Source organism: Salminus brasiliensis, chromosome 3 (assembly GCF_030463535.1).
Source record: "Salminus brasiliensis chromosome 3, fSalBra1.hap2, whole genome shotgun sequence".
NCBI classification, from domain to species: Eukaryota; Metazoa; Chordata; class Actinopteri; order Characiformes; family Bryconidae; genus Salminus; species Salminus brasiliensis.
The window spans coordinates 26,800,735-26,819,378 of NC_132880.1; the positions used below are offsets into that span (position 1 = coordinate 26,800,735).

Here is an 18,644-nt window from a genome sequence, read left to right on the forward strand (position 1 = left end):
CTTCAGCGTGACGCCAGCAGTGTGGGCGTGGCCGTGCCGTGCCGTTTACAGCATCTCGGAGCGCGAGGAGGACGATACACACACAGTCCACCTGTTCACGCGGAGGTTTAAGCGAGACCGTTTAGCGAGCTCCCAAACTCTCCATAACTCCTGTTTTCCGCTGCTGGGTTGAAGTGTGAGGACCATTTTGGGAGTTTTCAGAGAGGAACTTCTTGGACTAGCGGTGTTTGCGGTCTTGGCTTGGTCAGACCGGCGAGTCTTCAGAGAAGCCGTGAGACGCGGAGCGCCACAGCAACGCCAACAGGTATCTAGCTATAGCTAGCTCGCTAACGTTACACAGACTTTTGCTCGTACTCTCGTAATTCTGATTTAAAAATGTAAATATGAGGTAATGCTTTTAAATTATATTACAATAATGAGTATTTGTGGTGTTTTCCTGGGTAGAGAAGAGATGTTCAGGTGAAGTGGAGTGTCAGCAAGTTAAAATCCCATCAAAACAGACCAGACTCAAAAAGTTCCGCTTGCTGTTTGTCATCGACACTTGGTGCTAGATAGATAGATAGCTAGTCTAAATATGAAGTCCAGAAGAATTTGATGCTTTTGAATGTTTTTCCCCTCAAAAACATTTAATTTAGAGATGAACTTTAGACTGTAGGCTGAATAGTTCCTCCGTAAAACATGAGTTCAGGTAACGGTCACTGCCTAACCCGAGTCCTTCATTGTTCTGTAGCCGGCTGTGCAGTGCTGCATGTGTGTGTGTGTGTGTGTGTGTGTGTGTGTGTGTGTGTGTGTGTATGGAAGGGGTGCGACCGAGAACTCCCCTCTGATGTTGAGTTAAGTTGTTGTGCTGTGCTTTGTGTCTCTGTGTATGTGGACTGAAAGGACAGGCAATTAGAGCAGACTACGAATGGGAAATGCTAGCTAGGTTTTGAACAACAGCCTCGAGAGAGTGAGAACATGTGTAATTGAGTGTGAGGGAGAGGAAACGGGAGGTATATTGTGTCAGTGTTTGTGCCAGTCCGCTCCCTGAAGCCCCTGCTACCTGAGACCTTTGTGACAGTCTGGTGGATTTCACGCCTGAGGAGTGCTCTTTAAAAACATGACCTCATGGGGAGAGAGGGAGAAAGAGGGAGAGAGAGAGAGAGAGAGGGGATAGAACCAGATGAGGCAGAGGTTAAAGGTTACAGCTCAACAGAGAGGATGAAACATTGTTGTCCACCAAGTAAAATCACCCCAGTAGGAGCAGGTCTGTGTTGCAGGGCTCTCTGGACGGAGGAGTGGTGTGCAGAATAGAACAGAGAGGGTACGGAAACTGGACGGAAGTTAGTCTTATGTGGGAAAATCTTTAAAAGCAGTCGGTCACTGTGTGTTTGTGTGTGTGTGTGTGAGTTTATGTGCACATATGGTGTGGGATTTTTACATGTTTACAGCAGTGCTGTGATGAAGTGAGCCATAAAGGGCAATGGCGGTGAAGTACGGAGGAAAGGCTGATAGCCTGTAAGAGCACAGCCACTTGGGAGGTTTATTAGGCCGTGGGAGGGAAGATTTAGAGCAGCAGCGCTGGAGTGTGAAAGACATGGAAATTACGCCACAGATTGTAACACAAGTTGTTGACCAATTCAAGTACAGGAGACCACATCAGGCCGAGTTACCCAAAAGATAGATTATCTTGGACCTCTTTGTTGATATATGGTCAAATGCAAAAGGCTTAGCAAGCCTATTCAAGTGTCATGTTTTGCTGGTTTTCTAAGGGGAAACTTAGTTAACAAATCATCTACAGAGAAAACACTTCACTAATTGTGTATATTTACTGAATTAAACAGAAAGCAGCACAAACCGTGCCATAACTTTTGTCCGTGCCACATTTTTTTCCAGTATGTTCAATTTAGTTCAAGTTAGTTAAATTCAATACTCCTGTCAAGTGATAGGGTATATCAGGCAGCAAGTAAACAGTCAGTTCTAGAAGTTGTGTTGAAATCAGGACAAGTGGACAAGTGTGAGGATCTAATACCGCGTTTAGTCTGAACTGGGATGTTGGATTATCCGAGTTCCAAGTAGGTAGTATAGTCAACTGGAACCCCTCCACTAGCAGGATTTCCTACTTGGAAAGTCGGGAGAGCCTCGCCAACCCAGAGCTCAAGCCGCACCATTCTTCAGCAGTACTAAAAGCTGTAGTATTATACAGTTTATCAACTAGTATCAGTGCTAACCTGAGACATTAAAAGTGGGACAGCCTGAGCCATTTGGACGAGGGTCAAATTGTGATGGCTAGACGACTGGATCTGAGCATCTCTTATGGGGTGTCCCAGTATGCAGTGGTCAGTACGTACCAGAAGTGAAGGAAGAACAAACAGCGACAGGTTGTAACAAGGCCAGTCTGTCTGCTCTGATCCTTCAAAAGAGCTGCTTTAGCACAAATTGCTAAAAAAGTTAACATTGGCTATGTCTTGCGGAGACATGTGTGTGAGCATCATGTCAGAGCTGTGTTGGCATCCTGAGGGCAACCTACACAATACTACCTAGCAAACATATAGTTGTTGAGTCAGTTGTGAAATGACGTCCACGTACATGATTTCAACGGCCGTTATCAACTGGGTAGACAGATGGTTTTAATGTCATGGCTGATGCCCAAACGTATAATTTATCAACTCCCTCCTAAACCCAAAAAAAGGAAGGAGAGTACTATTTTGGGGTTGTTATGCACCCATAAATTACTGCACTGAGTATAGTTATTACTGCTGGCTTCCCTGAATTCTTTAGATCTCTCCTGGAGACCTCCACACGGATTCAACAATTCACACCTGATCCAGCAATAAAGAGCTTGATAATCAGTTGATGATGGTTCTTGGCCTGGGGTACGGCTGTTACTTGAAGACGTGAATTGATATAGCACCTTTAGACTGCTGAAAAGCACTGCTTTAAAGAACCGTTTTTTACATTAAAAAGAAGTTGCATGGCGGTGGGTCAAGAGAAGCAGGATTAGGGAACACTACTAAAGAACACTCTAACTTGGGGAGAACACCATCCCCACCACACCACTTTCCGTGAGTGCACACTTGTCCCCTCCTCCGAGGTGAATAAGAAAAGGAAGAAGAAGAGAGGGACACAGAATAAGGGGGAGACACAAAAGAGAAAAGGGGGAGGGCATGTTTACGGCCGTGGAGTGAGTGACAGCACAGGAGGTAGCCAGGGGGATGGACAGATTACTGGAAGGGTGAAAAAGACAAAGACAAGCACAGGTCAGACCGTCAGAAGGGACGGGAATTCATGCATTCTCTCTACCTCTCTGTCTTTCTCTGCTCTCATGTTTTCTGTCTCCTACCAAAACATAACTCGAACACGTTGAGCGAATCACAGCAGACAGGTGAACTGAAATGGTCCTCATTGTTTTCTTACGAAGCGTTCTCAGGCTATATCCATTGTACAGCTGTTTGACACACACAGGACATTTGTAGTAGTGACGCATGACTGAGATTTGATGAACTCTTTCCGAGCAAATGGGCGCAGTTAAAAGTGTTGCATTGAGTCACTGAGTGTTTTCTTGGCTTTAGCTTTGCAGTTTAACTTAAAGCCTCCATTGGAAAGATCTTCAATCGCCTCTGTTTTTTAATGCTAATGTGGTTGCTAAGGAAACCAGTGTAGCTCCAGTAATGAATCGAGCTCAATGTCCTTTATGATGCACCTGCAGTCTTCTTTGACCTGAAAGACACACAACACACACACGCACACACACCGTAGACAATCTACAGTGCACTGTGACTCAGAGCAGGCATCATTTCTCCCATTGTCAGGAGTGTTTGCCGTTTGGGAGCGGGACAGTTCGTGAGCATTACATCAGAGTCATGATGCATGACCAGTACATGAGCTTTATGATGAAGTGATTGAAAATGAGGGCAGGGGAAGCAGGAAGAGGGTGCCGAAACTGGCCAGGTTCGGGGCACAATGAAGAAACAGGGAGATTGTGTTGAAGAAGCTGAAGAAGACACTGAGAGGAGCCTATTGAGAACTTTGTTTATGGATTTTTGCAGTTATCTTCTTCCTCTTCTGCTATTTAACATGGTCTATTATTACAGGTCTAAAACAGAAGGTTTTTATACTTTCATCTGCTCATGACAGTGATAAGATTGTGGCGGCACTGATTTCCCTGCATTGATTTTGGCAAAGCTCATCTGCTTAGCCATTGCCTCAGTTGGAGTTTGGCCAGTAGTGGCAGAGGAGCTAGAAACACAAGTGGAAATCAGAGCAGCCTTGTTTTGAACCCAGCTTAGAACTTATAGTAGATTGGGAGGGGGGTGACAGTGAAAGAAAAAGGGCAAAAGAGCAAGGAAAAGGGAAAACTGAGCAAATGTTTTGGTCAGGAAGGAGGAGAGGGACTGGACTAGTAATGAAAGATAGGGCAGTGAAAGATAAGGGGAGGGAAAAGGGAAAACAGAGAGGGAGGGGAGGGAGGGAAGGATTCCAACTCAGGAACATGGAGAGGAATGGTTGTTTTAGTAAGGAAAAGCGCGCTGACCGCCTTCGCGGTGAGATAACGTGATTACATTAACATAAGCGCTGTTGCGAAAGTTTGCTCTGGTATTTCAGTGGTCAGACTAATATTATGACAGCGCTGCTGAGAAGATGTAAATCGTGATAATACTTTATTTGCAAACAAGCCATTTCATGACCCAGTGTAGTAAATTGTTCTTTGAACGGCACAAAGTGTCAGAGCGAGACATCACAGCCTAACGGATGCCAGGCTGTATATTAACTGAAGTGATTGGTGATAACCTGCAGAATCTGTAACACTCCTTTCTGTCTTTGCGCTGCATGTGTCTATTGCTATGTGTGTGTGTGTGTGTGTAACGAGGTGTGGTAATAAACTTATCACTGTTCTGTTTACTGACCGTATGATTACATAGGGCAGTGTTTGGAGACAGGCTTGCACACGTGTCTTTGCACACATACATATTACTGCTCCTCAGACGATGAGTGCAGGAATGTGTGGCATTGCTGTTGGCTGTAAAGAGGGGAAATTACATTGTGTCATATACAACACCTACTTTTATGTACTTTGGAAGGAAGAATAAGGAAGGCAGACATGAACTTCAGACAGTTTCAGAATGACATTAAGCAATATATGACACACACAACACCCACAGAGATGAGAGTAAGAGAGAGAGAGAGTTGTTAAAAGCCCCCTATTGTGGAACATTACATTTGCAAAAACGATCTATTTTGAATTCACTGTTTTTCTAATCAACCAACTGGTGCATCTGGTATATGTCTGCCTTTTTTCCCTACCATAGTTTAGCCCCACCAACTCATATAGCAGGGGTATTTCAGGTCTTGGTCCTTTTTTACAAGGTAATCAATCAGAACAGAGCTCATATAAGATGTATCCGTCTTAACGGTTTTGTAACATCCAGTTTAATTCTAAGGATTAATTCTAAGGTGTACATGACATCACAGGTGGTGGGAGTCACTGCGGCCACGCCCACTGAATTGCAAAAACACAGACTGAGTGGCAGCGTTAGTGTTCAGTGTAAATGCAGCTGAAACACAAAAACAAGAAAGAGCTGTTGTGCGACTGACTGTACAAACAGATTCAGCAAGAGTTCAGAGTTCTGTTACAGAAGTGAATAGAAACGAATGAATTGCTGCAATTTGCAGAAACAACTGGAATCCAGGCACCGAAACATGTGGAAGCTCACTTTTTGAGGAACAGGAAAAAAACCAGCCTACCATAGTTGCGAATTTAGCAACATTCCAAGTTCGATTAAAAGGGAAAGCAAGCAAACCTGCTCTGCTAAATGAGCCTGAAAACAGTCGAAAACACTCCTAAGACCGTGTACTCAAGGGTTTTTATGATGTCAATGTAAATACAAAGTCGTTCAATGTTTACAACTACATCATGCAGAGACACATTTGCTTGTTAGGAAAATAATGGCCTCAGACTCACCAGTTTCAGGTTGACTCTTGTTTTAGTTTGACTAATACAATAATTATGAGGATTTAACCAAATTCCTGGCTGTGGCCTGGTTCTCCTAGAGCATCACAGCAGTAAGAGCTTTGTAGCGACGGTATAATTAGACGGCATTATGAGACTACCATGCTTTTTTGGAAGTCATAACAACTTTAAGGAACGGTAACAGTGGACAGACTGTCTAGTGGCTCTGATATATCTCCCATGATATACAATAAAGAATGCAAAGAGAGTGGTTAATACTAGTAAAGAAAGATAAGTTGGTTTATTACTGATAGGTTAAACAGCTGCTGTCCCTGCACTTATTTGCCTTTTGGAGGTTTGAGGAGGTTTATTGCAGCTTTTTCATTGCTTACCCACTGAAAGCAGTGATTGATTTTACATTCATATGTAAGATTTTATGTGGTTTTAACTTGCCACCAACATAAAACTGCATTAAGGACATGCTGTTTTGTGGTTTTGAACATCCTGTTTCTTGGCACAAACACAACACCCTACTTTTTTTAATCCCCAGGGTGCAAGAAAGAGAGGAATTGTCATGATAGTGCAGGATCTCTGAAGAGAGCTGTGAAGACATCTGCTGAGAATGGGCCCTGAGGAGTCACCTGACCTGAGAGACACGGTATGCTACATGGTTTATGTGTAATATAAAATAAAATGTTTGTTTCTTGGACTGGAGTTAAATATTAAAGGTACTGAGGTTGTTCTTGTTTTATTTTTCTTTGTTCTAACACTCAAAATGTTTCTCCCACATCCAACACAGCGACTATGAGACCTTTTTGGTGGCACTTTTACAAGATAATCAGCATTATTTGCTTTATTTTTGAGTGGTTATAATGTTTTGGCTCGTGTGTAAACTGAACATAAATCTAGATAAACATAAAATATGATCCATTTAGAAACCACAGCGTCGACAATTTCATTTGACTTTTCATTGAGAACAGTGACTTGAAATGTTACTTTGTAGTAGTTCATGTTACTAATGTAGTTCATTATTCACAGTACTCGATTTTTACTTTTACTTTTTCTAGATGTCGAACACTCCTCCTCCGTCCCCTCGTCCTCTCCACCGTTCTTCCGGTCTGTCCTCTCCTTTCCCCTCTCCACCCATCTCTCCTGCTCCAGCATCTGTGATTCTTCGCTCCCCCGCCACTCGTCACCTCACCCAACTCGACCCTTGGAGGAGGCATAGCTGGGAGCCAGGTGCAGTGGTGCAAGGATCCCCCTCCAATGACACACGCAGGTACACAAACGCATTTAATCCAATAGCTAGAATAGTAGAAAAGGGCCTATGGGAAACTGTAAAAATGCATCGCTCTAAAGCCCTTTAAAGATGTATTAATGCTATTAACACTAAATACACTTCAGTTCTATCGCTTCATCTCTCTCTCTCTCTCTCTCTCTCTCTCTCTCTCTCTCTCTCTCTCTCTCTCTCTCTCTTTCTCTCTCACTCTCTCTCTTTCTCCATTTCTCATTCTCTCTCACACACACAAACACACACAGACAAGTGCACTCAGCCCATGGCTCATACAGGAGTTTGTCTGTGTAACTGTGTGGTCTTTTATTGTGTGAGTATTACCAGCCAGTGCCACTGTCTTTATTACACACACACACACACACACGCACATACCACACACAGAAGCCTGTACTGTAATGGGCTAACACTATTCCAACATTGTGTTTCTGGTTCACTGTTTATCATGGGATCAGCCTATAACCAGCAGTCAAGAGAAGAGTGAGTGAGATTTGTAGCAGTTTTATGTCTGTATGTCGGTTTTGATGTGTGCTGCTCATGTTTTTGTTTTGTTCTGATTCAGAGAAGTAAACAAAAGTAGTAGCCTATTAGAAATGGTCAGCATGTGGTTATTTGGTTAAAAGTGGTATTGGAAGACATGTATAGTTCTAAATATTTGGTAAATGCTTTGACAAAAAGAGAGGAGAAAAGCTTTGAAAGTGGATTAATGGTAATGAGTAGTATGGTAGTATGGTGGTGAAATTTACTAGGTTATTGGACCGTGGTAGTAAATGTACTGACTGACAAGATTAGTTGATAACACAGTAAAATTATGTTGAATTACAGTTTTCAGTCAAATTCTACACTACTCAGTGTTTAACCGGCTCAAAAATACAACTTGATTAAGTTAGTATTATAAACTTTAATAGCTGGAAAATCAAGGATAAAGTTATTAAAGGCAAATTTAATCACTTTATATCATTTCTTTGACCCTGGACTAAGCCAGATCTAATTGAGCTATGTGCTTGCAGCTTTCCAATACTCCCTTTTTATTAGTCAATTATTCAACACCATCTAGTGGGCATTTATTCATTACATTTATGAGAGGCACTTTATAAAACACATTTTATTTGTAGAAAGATTTTATAAAGATATAAAATGCTTTTATTAAGTTTAGTTACCTTCACGTACATTTTAATCATTATAATTTTTTATAGTTTTAATGAAACTATAAAGAGCAGCTCATTTAATGCAAATACATGTGTCAATGTTTTTAAATTGGTCTGATCGTAGGGTATCTAATGCAAAAGCAATAAATAAAGCAATTCTAAAAATAACTCTCCCTACTGTCAGTGTGAGTTTGGAGGATTTGGACCCAGAAGACATGGCGCTGGTGTTGGGCAGCGCAATGGGCTGCAGAAGAGTTCGTGATACACGCAGGTCGGTCACTCACGAGGGCTCTCTCTCTTCCCTCACGGAAGAGGAGGCCACAACCGAGCCACAGCAGCAGCTCCGCTCAGCACTGGAGGTGAGCTTTTTACATAAACATAGCTGATTACACTCACTGGCTAACACTTTAGGAGCAGACTTGACTGCTTTATAGTAGAGGAAGCATACATTGTATTAACCTTGTGCTCTACTGAGCTCTTTTTTTTATTCTTCTTGACTTGTATCTGTCAGGACTAGTAACATGATTGAAGACCAAAGAGTGTTATTCGTTTGTCTGAAGAATTAGTTGTTGACTGTGACATACTGTGACAGTGTTCTGTATCATCACTCAGATTTCCTTTTACTCAAGACATATTTGGTGTCCCAGGTTTGCTTCTTTAGTTTTGCAAGACTCCAGAGCTACAAGAGTGATGTGGTAGACCAATAGACCTAAGAGCTGTTGATGAAATGTTTTCATGCTTTCTAAATATTGCACTGTGTCAGATAACAAGTTAGCATAACTAATGAACTTAATTAGTTGGCAGTAATGGGGTTTCTAAGTGCTTGTTTTAATTGGGCTGCGTTGTATTTTCTCATCTGTTCACGTCTCTTCCCCAAGGGAATGTTAAAACTTGGAAATGCTAGCTAGAGACAAAAGACGATTCTAATAAGGAAATCTAAGGCACCAGTTATTTATGCCACACATTACAGTTAACTGTCACATCCTAGGTGCTTTTAACAAAGTGCACACAGGGAAACTAAACGGATAAAAAAATGTCAACAGTGACACTTCCATTCAGTGGGCATGATGTCATATATGTAGCTAATGCTCATTGTCTATTAAAGGTAATGTATTAATGTACTGAAACAATTATCAATATTAATAACAAATATCACAGTATTTAAGCCTTACTAACAAGAAAATAGCCATTCGGTTAGCATGGTGCAACCTGCATGCCTAAATCATCACACAGTGGCCTCAGACCAGTTTGAATACACTTGCTTATATGGTTATTGACATCACACACTGTTTCTCTCAGTATAACAGCGATAACTCTAAATGATCTATCAAATTACATATAAAAAGTATATAAATCTGGTTTAAGCTATCTGACACACAGATAGCATAGCTATATAGAAAACAATGTGTCACACAGTATCAGAGTCAACATAAGTAAACAAACATTACTTAATTAACAACTCACTGCAGTTTGAGTGTGGGGTGATCTGGACATGCAGTTTGCTGATCACATAGGGGAAAACGGTGTAAATTGGACCAGGCTTTCTATATATGATTGTCTATATACTTTTGTCAGTAGCTGTCGGACGTTGCTGCAATGGTAAAAATACAGCGTTCTATGTTTTTAGGAGCAATCAAGTCAGATGCACGGCTGCAGTGCTTCAGCCCCCAGCCTCTGTGTGGTGAGACGAATCCCTAAATCATCTGCCCCTCGACCTCGCTCATACTGCTATGGTGAGGAAAGTGTATGTGTGTGTTATACTTTTGAACTGCCCCCCTCTGTGTGTGTCAGTGAAACTGATGCCACTAAAAAGGGAACACACAAATCCTAATGTACTATTGAAAGTATTAACACTATTTCCGTTATTCATGAACCGTGTACTTTCTGTTCTGTGTATCCCAGAGAGCGTTCCATTCTACCAGGGTGGAGGTTCGACTCACAGGTTAGTTATAACACAGTTTTTGTACTTAAGCTTAAGCTGTCCAAGACTTTAATTGTTGGTAATGTAAAAATAATGACATGAAATTTGGCTTAGTTTAATTCTGTATGGACCTTTATTTTTTATGTCAGTCTAGACAGTGAGCTGCCTGGCATTGGTTGGGAGAGTGGGGGACAGATAAAAGAAGAGAGGGATGAAGGAAGAGAAGAGACAGCAGGCAGTTCTTTGGGCAGAACATTGAGCTTCTTCCGCAAGATGACCTCCAGTCGCAAGGTAGGCGTTCATTCACAAGGCCTAATGCCCTGCACACATTTTCACCTCACTCCTAGAACCATAGTTTTATTTGTAACCCATTATTTCAGTGGCAAACCCTACCTTTTAATTACTAATTCGGCTGTTTCCAATATGGTCATGCATTAAGTGTTGCAACTACTGTGGTGACAGATTTTTTGGGATACTGGGATAATGAGAAAGTCTCAGTATCTTGAGCACAGTTACATTTTTAAGAAGGAAACATTTAGAACTCCCCCTTGAGAAGTGTTTGTGTATAAACCTGGCATCATTTCAGTGTTTTACTGGCAGTACTGGTTATTACCAGCAGTGGGCAGGATGAGACACTAGTTCTGAGAAATCGGATCCACATAACAAAAACAACGAGAAATGTTCCTCCTACATAAACACGCACACACATCACACAGACACACACACTTCCCCTCTCTTCACCTCTTCTGTTGCCTGTTGAATCACATTCTCCCTGTCCTGTCTGCATTCAGGCTCTTGCTCATAATAATGATTAATACTAAAGCACTGCTATTGGCCCGCATCTCATGCTAGTCGGTGAGTCACTGTAAGTTGCATGAAAAATGCTGACTCACTGTTGCTAACTTAGCAGTACACTGGCCTTAACTTTGCCATACAATCGACCTTCAATCGCCAGGTTTATTATTCCAATTTACAAATTCCATTTAAAGAAACAGTATCTCCACCAGGCGCACATTGTAAAGTGTCCAGAGCCTCCCAGCCTGATCTAAAAGGGTCACCATCAGATACTGCTAAATATAAGTCAAGGTTGATCACAGTTGTGACATAAAATATGAAAAAGAGTTTAAATTCACCTAATTTAGGATCTACAGGTGCATAGGTGCTATTAGGTACCATATTGTGAAAAGCGTCAGGCCATCAAAAATGCTTTTTGTTTAGGAACATTAAATACACACAAACAGATGAATAGACAACGTGTTGTGTTTTTATGTCTAAGTGTGTTTTAACCATTTTCAAACCTGTTCTTGAGGAAGGCCGGTATTTACAGTTATGTCGAACTAGTTTATCTAATCAGTCCTTCAGTAAAGTGAATCAGGTAAGCTGCTGATGAAACTGAACAAATTCATTCACAAATCCAACACAAACCTCTGCTCATCTGTGCTTTTCTAACCAATATATAAATAACTTGAAAGCAACTGAAAGCAACACTTTCTGACTACTGACTACATATTCTGTATATGTGTTACAGCATTTAATATTTTACTGACCTAAATCATCCTAACCTGCTTTCATGGCTGCTCATGACTTGCATAGTTCTGTACATTATACACATGTTCAACTTCGTGATGTACAGCACAGAGTGTTTGCCAGACTATATAGTTTATTCTTACATATTACATACTTATCTTTTTCTAGAGATGAAAAGAGTATTCTGAACTACTTTTACTTTTACTTTTACAACGGGCACTACAGTCTGAAATAAATTCCTTTACAATGGTTTTCATGCCCAGAAAGGTACATTGTGACCCACACTATAACAAATAATAATCTATGAATTTACAGCGGATCAGGTTTACATATCAAAATAAATGAGAACTAATGAACACTAATCGAAACAGAAAAGTAGATGTCGGTAAAGCATCTTGTTTGTCCTGAAAGTTAGTCCTGTATTTAGAATTAAAGCTTTACTGTATTATTGAAATCTGATTTGATCCATGTCATAGCTAGCAGGTTCTGTACTCCTCTCGTCATAACTCAACAAAGAATAGGTGAGATACAAACATGGTTACGTTGTGTAAGATCAGGTTTTTGTTATATTGACTGAGTGAACTGAGTTGTTTTAATGAAGTACGGTGCCCTGTAGGGTTTACCTGATGCTTGGACAGTGCAGGCTTGTTGAGTAAAAGTCACATCATAGTCACACATAATGTGTGTATTTCTATCAGTGTGTTTTTCCCCCAGGCTACCTTCCTCTGGGTGTTTGCCTGCATTCTGTGGGGGATTGAGTGTGGCTCTATGCTAGCTGGGTGCTACAGTGAATTATCATGCTGTAATGCAGGGTGAAGCCATTTGCATTTGCATGTACTATAAGTAATTGTTTTCAGTTAATTAAACTAAAAGTGTCCTAAGTGAAAACAGTTACTCTTAAATTGTGAGTTGAATGGTATGCTATGTAGTTAATTAACTTAACTAAACATAACAAATAATGTGCAATGTTTGTATTCAGTGTTTTTTCACATCGTTTGGGTTCACTTAAGTCCTCATTGTGACAGTGGCAAACAGAAATAAAGCAATGGGCCACGCAGCTCGTGTGACAGTCCAAGCTCACATGACCATGCTTGCTGTGGGCAGCTAGAAGAGCTTGAGTATGCTATGAGTTATGAGTATCTTTGGTTCACAAATGGAGTGGTTACACTCCACATCTAAACACACTTATATCTCTGCTCTCGCTAGGGAAAACACTATGTGTTGATGCAGCATCCTCAGCATCCTCGTCCCCACGCTGCAACCCACAGTTTAAACAGCACTGCCTTACTGCTGTTCTCCTAACATTCCAAAACATAATACGCCATGTGTTTAGTTTTCCTATTCCTTAAGCAGTGCAACAGAACACATACACAAAAAAGCACACACACACACACAATAGTGTGCTTATGACACACACATACACATACGCGCACAGATATGTCCCAGGAGATTGTAGTCAGAATTGGCACTTCTGATTACTTGTCCTCTTTAGGGAATGTTTTTGTAGGGTCAGCACTGTGGGCATCGACGCAATGAGACCAGCGTGGAGAGGAAAATTAAGGGAGAAGTTACAATTTAATATCCTTCCTGTAGAAGGCTGTTCAGTGGGTGTTAAATGTTAGCATATTTTACAGTCTAATGCTCGGTTTTACAATATACTGCTTGGAAAGCCATTTTTACAGATAAGACTGTTGACCACTGTTTTTTCATTGAGGCTGTTACCTCCTTGCCTGACAGTCACAGTCAAAACAGATTTTTCAGAAATAAATTATACACTGTTTAGCAACTGTTTTGGATGTGTGTATAATACAGAGATTCTTACAAAAATGCAAATTCTAAATGTCAAATGCCATATTTGTTGTACACATCTCCAAAATATTCTCGGTTTCACAATTATTATCATCAGTTACAATGACTCTTAAAGTAAAGAAAAACGATTAGTTTTGTTTTGAGGAATAAACTTATTATTAACTTATTATTACACAGTTATAAAACAGTTATACTGGTGTAGCTGGTTGCACTGGAGGTCTTTTGTATCCAATATTTTGACCGACTTTTAAACATTTACACACTTTCTCATTAGGGATTAAAGTGTAAATGAGACACATACAGAAGGATTGTGTTCTTGAAGATGGCCAACCATGTTTGATGTAACAGGCAGTTGAGAAGGAACGGAGATGCACATATTACTGCTGCAACCCCAACACATGCAGTTTTGTTTGACTGATTCTTTTTGTATGTATTATTTCTTATACTTGTAACTAGTCATAAAAAATGGCGAAGGGCTGAAAATAACTAAAGGGTGAAAAAAGAAAAAGCACCCTACAGCGATTGCACATTCCAACAAAACACGACACAGTGCCACTCTGCTCGACAGCAAGAGCGTTGTGAGGAAATTTATGATTTTGATGTGATGTTACCAGAATGAAATCACTTTGAGAATTTATGGGACTATTAACACAAATGTACAGAGAGGAAAAATCCAGCCACTATGGAAGGTCTGTGGACAGCAGTGAAGAAGACAGGTCCTGTAAATTATTTTATTCAATTATAAATTTATTATTATTAATTTATTATTATTATTATTATTATTATTATTATAAGTAGTAGTATTAGTAGTATCATTATTGTTGTTGTTGTTGACAGTAGTAGTGGTAACAGAGGACACATTAACCTTGTAGCTCCACATAAAAAATAAAGATGCAAACTTTGGACACCAAGCATGTAAATATGACTACATGCTCTGGATTTAATGAACAGAAAGAGTGTTAATGACATAAAATCCAAACATCTCTTTAGCCATGTCTGATGAGCACATGTGATTGACTCGGGTCTGCTGGGGAGGGCGGACACTGCCTCATGTGATTTAACTTCCTGGGAAGTATGTTCTGCTTCTCATTCTTTCTCTAGGTCTCTCTTTCTCTCTCACACACACACAAACAAATCCACAGACAGAGAAATATCTCACACACACACACACACATACACACACACAATACCACTGTTCAGCTGTTAAAAGTTTGATCTGAACTCAAACACACACAAAATGGAAGAACAATGGAGCTTGTGATGGAAGAAGCCACAGGCAGTGTCCGCGTCACAACATGACCGAGTTTGGTCAGTGCTATGCTTTATGCTTCGGTGCAGTTATTTGACTCTCAGTTCCTCAAACATTTTAAAAAACAATTTAGACAGAAGAAAGAATGCTTTCTGAGTGTGTTGTGGGAATCTTAGGAATCCAAATATCGCTCCAAGTCTGTGTTTGTTTTTGGGAATTGTTCACACTGTCCTGAGGTTGTAGGAAAAAGAGAGAGACCCTGGCCTGTAGGCAAATTAGTCTGCAAAATCTAGTGATAAATAAGTTCTCATCCCGTTTAGAAACACACATCGACTAAAGAACACTGCATTATAATGCTGAAAGGGGCCATTAGGAGATGGTTAACACACGGTCACAACATGGTCAGCAACAATACTCAAAACAAAACAGGATGTGACATTCAAGCCATGATTAATTGGTAATCCAAATTGTGCTATACACATATAAACAAAGTACACCCTCAGTGGGTCTTAAAATTAAGTAAATACAGTTAGATGAACAACAACACACAACAGATTCCACGGTGTCATTATTTATTTAACAAAAATGAAGCCAAAATGGAAAAGCCACCTAAATAAATGAATCAGTAGCTCGAAGAACGACATTTAGCAGCAAGAACTTGGAAGTAATGGTTTTCTGTATGACTTTATCAGTCTCTCACTGACTGCAGGATGCCCAGGTCATGTGGCTGCAAAACAAGCCCAAATCATTACCTGCTTGGCAGCTGGTATGAGGTGTTTGTGCTAACACAATGTTCAATATGGCTAAACTTATGGTCAACCTCAAACTTATGCAGTATGGACAGTCTTCACATTGGTCTTGTCTGTCCATTCAGGACATTGTTGCAGAAGTCCTGTGGTTTGTTCAGATTCAACTTCGCAAACTTACACAGTGCTGCCTAATTATACTGCGATGAGCTTTAACATTCAGTATGCTTACTGAGGTCTGTAGAGTCTGAGATGCAGCCCTTTTTTTGCAATTTCTCTGAGCATTGTGGGTCTCTGACCTTGGGGTGAATTTACTGGGACGTCAATTCCTGGGAAGATTGGCAGCTGTCTTGAATATTTTCCACTTGTAAAGAACTCTGTAGAATAATGGGCTTCAGATTGTTTGGAAATGGCCTTGTAACCCTTTTCAGATTGATGGACATCCACAGTTGCTTCTCTAAGATCATTGCTAATGTCTTTCCTCCTTGGCATTGTGTTAACACACCTGAATGCTCAAGACCAGCAAACTGCCCAAACATCTGCTTTTACAGGGGTGGTCACACTTGCTTATGATCAGTTAATCAAAGGGCATGTGATTAACATCACCTGGCTGCTACTAACACTCTTAATTCATATGGAAGCATTAAGCGTTTCTTTCTTATTTTTTACACACTGCTTCTGCATTTTGCCCTAGTTTTTAAAATAAATAATGACACTGTGGAATCTGTTGTGTGTTTACCTCATGTCCTGACTGTGTGTAAAACAAATGCAAGTGTGTGTATGTAAATGTTGCTGTAGAACTAAGATAATACTAAATAAACTAACTAGTTTTATCATATCTTATTGTTCTAGTCCCCCTTACTGTACTGTACTGCTTTTTTCATACATTCTAGCTCTCTCGCACTTTCATGTGTCTTTGTGTTTTAACAAAGTTAAATTGCATCTCATCACACAAACCTTAATCACACAAATCACAGTGTTGCTGTTTGTACTTTATAATGAAATTGATTTGTAGTCATCTCACACAGCTCAGCTATGCTGATGTTTATCTGCCTGGAATAGTCATCTCACAGCTGGATGCCACAAGTAGCGGCTGCCCATTCAGAAGCATCAGCACCAACAGAGAACAAAAAGAGAGAGCGTTGACCTTTTTCAGTCTGATACTTTACATGCCTTCCACAACTTTCCAGAATAGAACTCAGTACAGTACAGTCATTGCCCACTTTGTTTCAGAAACACCTGCAATGTATTTTCACTTATTAGGCAGTTTAAGAGCCCTGCATAACTTAAGACCACAAAGTTCTGCAGGTGTACATTCACAGATTGTAGCTCATCTGTTATCGTGATTGCCCATTATTGACTAGTTTCCGAATACAGGACTGCTGTTAACCAGGTATTACTTAGTGAATACACCATTACATCAAAGCTGACCTGGTACTGTGTATGGCATAAATATAAGTGCATCAGGCACAGTGCTGTTCCTTTATCTCAAACACGTCAGGGTCACTCTGGGATGAAAGGCTGCAGGATGGGCCAGTCAGTATAAAGAGTGAGCAACCGGTTGGAAATCAGCCTCAGAAATCCACAATTCAGTATCAGCATAATTTGTCTTTCAGCTTATTTACTTTTGAGATTAGCAATGCTGATGTTTGACATCCACACATCTGGATCAATTATTCCACAATCTTTCACTGTGCTTTGGAACTGAGGGCTTTCCCAAAGTCACAGCACCACCACACTGATATAGCACAGCCCACTGTGCAGCATGTGTCTATGGGTGTTCCTCTAGAAGACTGATTGAGCTGTGCTTTGCTTTCTAACTATCTTGAGTAGAAAAGGCCAGGCGTGGGTGTATGAGGGGTGGATGGCTATTTTAGGTGCACCCTCCATATCCTTCTTGCTTTATGTGTTACAAACACACACACCTTGCATTAGTGCTTTGCGACCGTATCTCAGAGCTCCATTCTTAATGACAGAGCTCCAACCACTACTACCTGGTGGTTACCACAAACACACACACACACGCACTCTCCCAGCAACATACCACCCCCACGCTCTAACCCCTACTGTCAAAAACACACAAAACACACACGCATTTTTTCTCGCCTGCCACAGAACAGCTCTGAAGAGCAGCTCCTTGATGGAGCGGTAACCCACGGCAACGCTTCGTGCTCTGTGCTCACTCTCTGTCTCTCTCGCCTTCTCTTTCTTTCTTTATCTCTCACACACACTCTCACACACACACGCACAGAAAAGGACGAGTTCATATCACCGGTAGCGTTACTTTCACTAGAACAAATATACTAAACAAGCACAATGACCTCAGAAACGCAGCCAACACCCACAGAGAACCCTCGTGCATTAGGCTGGATCTTGAGACTAGCTGGGATGATTTTAATACATCAGAATATATCTGTACTGTTTGCCCTGGAGAGTTTATAGAGACCATAGAGAATGTTGTATTCATTATTGTATTCAATTTAACTCCTTCAATTTAACTGAGCTGCCTTGAGCAATGTTGCTATCAGCGCTTTGCCTTCGCTAACTTGGGCTGCAGTCTGCGGCATTCAGCAGCAGGATCATCAGCACTATCTAAATGCAAAGTCACAACTCTCTGCTTTGCTGCGTTCAGCTTTTCCGAAGGCAAAGTCAGTACCGTGCCTTATCCCCGCACTTCTCTCTATTGATCCACTCCGTATTGTTTAGGAGGGGCTTGATTATGTGATAAATACTCCAAACGTGCTGCTCCTGTTTAATTAGAGATTGATTAAATGTCCAGCAGTTATTTTGATTAGGTAATTACTTTTCTCTCTCTCTCTCTCTCTGTGTGTGTGTGTTTGTATGATGGTGTAAAATTGAAAAAAAAACATGACAGAGAAAGGGAGTGCATGCAAGTGCTGAAATGCTGCGTGGAAGTCCGCCCACAGAGCAATCTGTCCTGTCCACAGAGAGAGAGAGAGAGAGAGAGACAGAGGGGGAAGAGGGAGTGAGTGAGAGAGAGAGAGAGAGAGAGAGAGAGAGAGA

At 40.9% G+C, this 18,644-nt stretch overlaps 2 protein-coding genes across 4 annotated transcripts in view; one reads left to right on the forward strand and one right to left on the reverse strand.

Moving 5' to 3' along the window:
* The window catches only part of LOC140551934 (uncharacterized), a 48,495-nt gene extending 48,460 nt beyond the window's left edge, over positions 1-35 (reverse strand). Inside the window, exon 1 of the mRNA XM_072675749.1 lies at positions 1-35. The gene's annotated coding sequence lies outside the window, so the exon portion shown is untranslated.
* Positions 36-83: 48 nt separating this feature from the next.
* The window catches only part of arhgef2a (Rho guanine nucleotide exchange factor (GEF) 2a), a 54,194-nt gene continuing 35,633 nt past the window's right edge, over positions 84-18,644 (forward strand). For all 3 annotated transcript variants that reach the window (XM_072675754.1, XM_072675756.1, XM_072675755.1), the window contains exons 1-7: positions 84-304; positions 6,480-6,587; positions 6,997-7,208; positions 8,553-8,727; positions 9,996-10,101; positions 10,271-10,310; positions 10,439-10,580. In XM_072675754.1, coding sequence (XP_072531855.1) covers positions 6,552-6,587; positions 6,997-7,208; positions 8,553-8,727; positions 9,996-10,101; positions 10,271-10,310; positions 10,439-10,580 — 711 coding nt within the window. In that variant the 5' untranslated portion in view covers positions 84-304; positions 6,480-6,551. The remainder of the gene's footprint in view (positions 305-6,479; positions 6,588-6,996; positions 7,209-8,552; positions 8,728-9,995; positions 10,102-10,270; positions 10,311-10,438; positions 10,581-18,644) is intronic.